At 35.4% G+C, this 2,346-nt stretch overlaps 1 protein-coding gene across 5 annotated transcripts in view; it reads left to right on the top strand.

Annotated features, from left to right (window-relative positions):
- The window catches only part of LOC119591249 (Fanconi anemia core complex-associated protein 24-like), a 5,253-nt gene continuing 2,907 nt past the window's right edge, over nt 1-2,346 (top strand). The window contains exons 1-4 of one of the 5 annotated variants that reach the window (XM_037939995.1): nt 1-118; nt 983-1,126; nt 1,369-1,443; nt 1,905-2,019. In XM_037939995.1, coding sequence (XP_037795923.1) covers nt 28-118; nt 983-1,126; nt 1,369-1,443; nt 1,905-2,019 — 425 coding nt within the window. In that variant the 5' untranslated portion in view covers nt 1-27. The other 4 variants (XM_037940203.1, XM_037940137.1, XM_037940063.1 and 1 more) reach the window with 4 other exon arrangements.

Raw genomic sequence — 2,346 nt, 5'->3', positions numbered from 1 at the left:
CCTGTATTGAAACAATTTGGCAAGAACATGGTGCTGCATGACACTTTTTTCCAGAGTACATCTTACGGCCGACACCGGTACCATTGTCCAATCAGCATAAAGGACGAAAATCAAGGACGTGAGTTTGGTGGCCTTACCGAAGACGGTCTTAATACTGAAGTCTTTTTACTTCAGCATGTTTTAAGGCGTTTTATTACAAGACACGTTTATAACACCTTTGAGAAAAATGGAGATAAAGTCATTGTTATGCTGTGCCGAATAAACAATGCTTGCATTTATTAATTTACTAGTTTCCAGTGTGACTTGTCTTAGTTGTAGTTGCCATACTAACGCACTTTGATATTCAAATAGATGTAGGATGTTATGCACCTGTTGCATTTGCTATACTGAAACAGTTCAGTAAAGAGCTTTTAGCTTATTATGATTCATTTTGTTTTCCAATAATCAGATAGTAGTGTCTTGGAAGTATTTAAGTAAATGGCCTTTTGTGAAATGGGTCATTTGTATCAAGTTCAGGTATCAATATGTAAATCAAACTTTTACTCTCCTTAACACAATAGGTTAATGTTACCGAGAACGACGTACCGAGTTAGAGGGAAATGCGTCACTGCCATCACATAGAGCACAAGAAAGTGAGCAGTAAACAATACAGACGAAAAGACTGAAATATCCGCTGCATATCACTGCCCAGAGACAAAGTCCACAACACCCTCACACAGCCAGAGTTCTTAATGTCGTGTTTCCTGTAAATTGGCCCGAAGTGCTACTAACGGGTTGGGTGGGGAGCGGGGTGGCCTCTCTGTTTAGAAGGTAGAAAAGGTTAAGTTGGGATTTTGGGTTGGCACGACACCCAGGTTGTGGGACTTCCACACAGGAGGTCCGTCCCTCTCTGTAACAAATACCATGCAAGGACTATGAATATATAATTAGGTCTTCATTGATATTTGATTAACTTCCATTTCTACAAAACTCATTTTTCCAGGCACGATGAGTGCATTGTCACAGTCAACACAAGTTCAGAGCAACCTGACCATCCCACCTGGGCATTTACTCATTTCAAGTGCTTGGCAAGGAACAGAGCTGGTATCACTCATCTCAAAGGAAACAAAAGTTTTATATTCTGATGGTGAGAATCTACTTTTTTTTTTTTTTTAATAAAAGGAATTTAGAGAGTCGTTTAAGCTAATGTGGTATGAAGTGTCAACTTGTTTATAATACAAGATGTAAGATGATCCTTGATGTTTGAATTACAAAGCTATATTCTAAAGATCATGGTCATTGTTTCTTTGTAAATCATGATTCACTGTATATTTCTTTATTTAAGATATATAATAGCACAAATAACTAAAAAGAAAAATTGTGTTGTAGGCTTGGGTGTGGTCGACTTCCATCCTTCTGCAGATGCAGCCGTCATCTTTGTCAGTGAAGCAGACTTGTTGGCTGGTAAGTAATCTATCAAACTGTATTATGTAGATTTAATAAGAATGTAATAGCGTGTATAATAAGAAAAATAGAAAACACAATTGTATATTTCTTTTTTTTTTTTTGTTGTCAGAGTAAGTTCATTTTTTAAAATGGAAAACTGCATGTGCATTAAAAATTCCATTACATCAGGTTATATTGAGTTGAGTTGTTAAATCATTGATCTCCTTTGGTAATAACATTTCCAATAATGGTTTGTGGAGAGCATATCAAACTCTTTTTTGTAAGTTTTCTATCTTTATATTTGCTTATATCTCTTTTTTACCTTCTTCTCTTGTACCGAAATAACCATTCTCTTCCTCTCCTACCACTCTCTCTCATTTTTTTTGCATTTCTCTTTCTTCCTTTTCTTCTTAATTCTTCCCCTTTTCCTTTTCTACCCAGCTTTAGCCAGCTCATTAACAGATAAAAATTTTATGCAGGTGGGAGCTTCAAGAGGCGTATTGTCAAGTTCCGTCAAGCAAACACCAAATTGAGAGGAATTGTTGTTGCTCAGAAAACAGCCCATACACAGGGACCATTCTCAGACTTGCAGAAGTATGTATGAAGACAAGAGAATGCATTATTATGTAACTTGAGTAGTGTTCATTGAAAGAAATTTTTTAAAAATATTTCTCTTTTTCTAGATATTCTTACTTGGTGTTTCTTAACCTTTTTGGAGTCCTGGACCTACCCCAGAAATATTAACATAAATACAAGTTTACAAGCAATGTGTATTATGTACTTTATTTATTAAGATATTATTGTCTCATCCATATATAAGATACACAAACTGTTAATAAACTTTAAATTAAACAGTCTAAAAGAAATGCACTGATATAGATGTTAATTTTTATATGAGTCTCATGGACCCCCAATGGTTCC

The sequence above is a fragment of the Penaeus monodon genome, chromosome 1, assembly GCF_015228065.2.
Source record: "Penaeus monodon isolate SGIC_2016 chromosome 1, NSTDA_Pmon_1, whole genome shotgun sequence".
Taxonomy (NCBI): domain Eukaryota; kingdom Metazoa; phylum Arthropoda; class Malacostraca; order Decapoda; family Penaeidae; genus Penaeus; species Penaeus monodon.
Note: the sequence above shows the minus strand (reverse complement) of the source record. Positions and strands in the feature narration are given on the sequence as shown.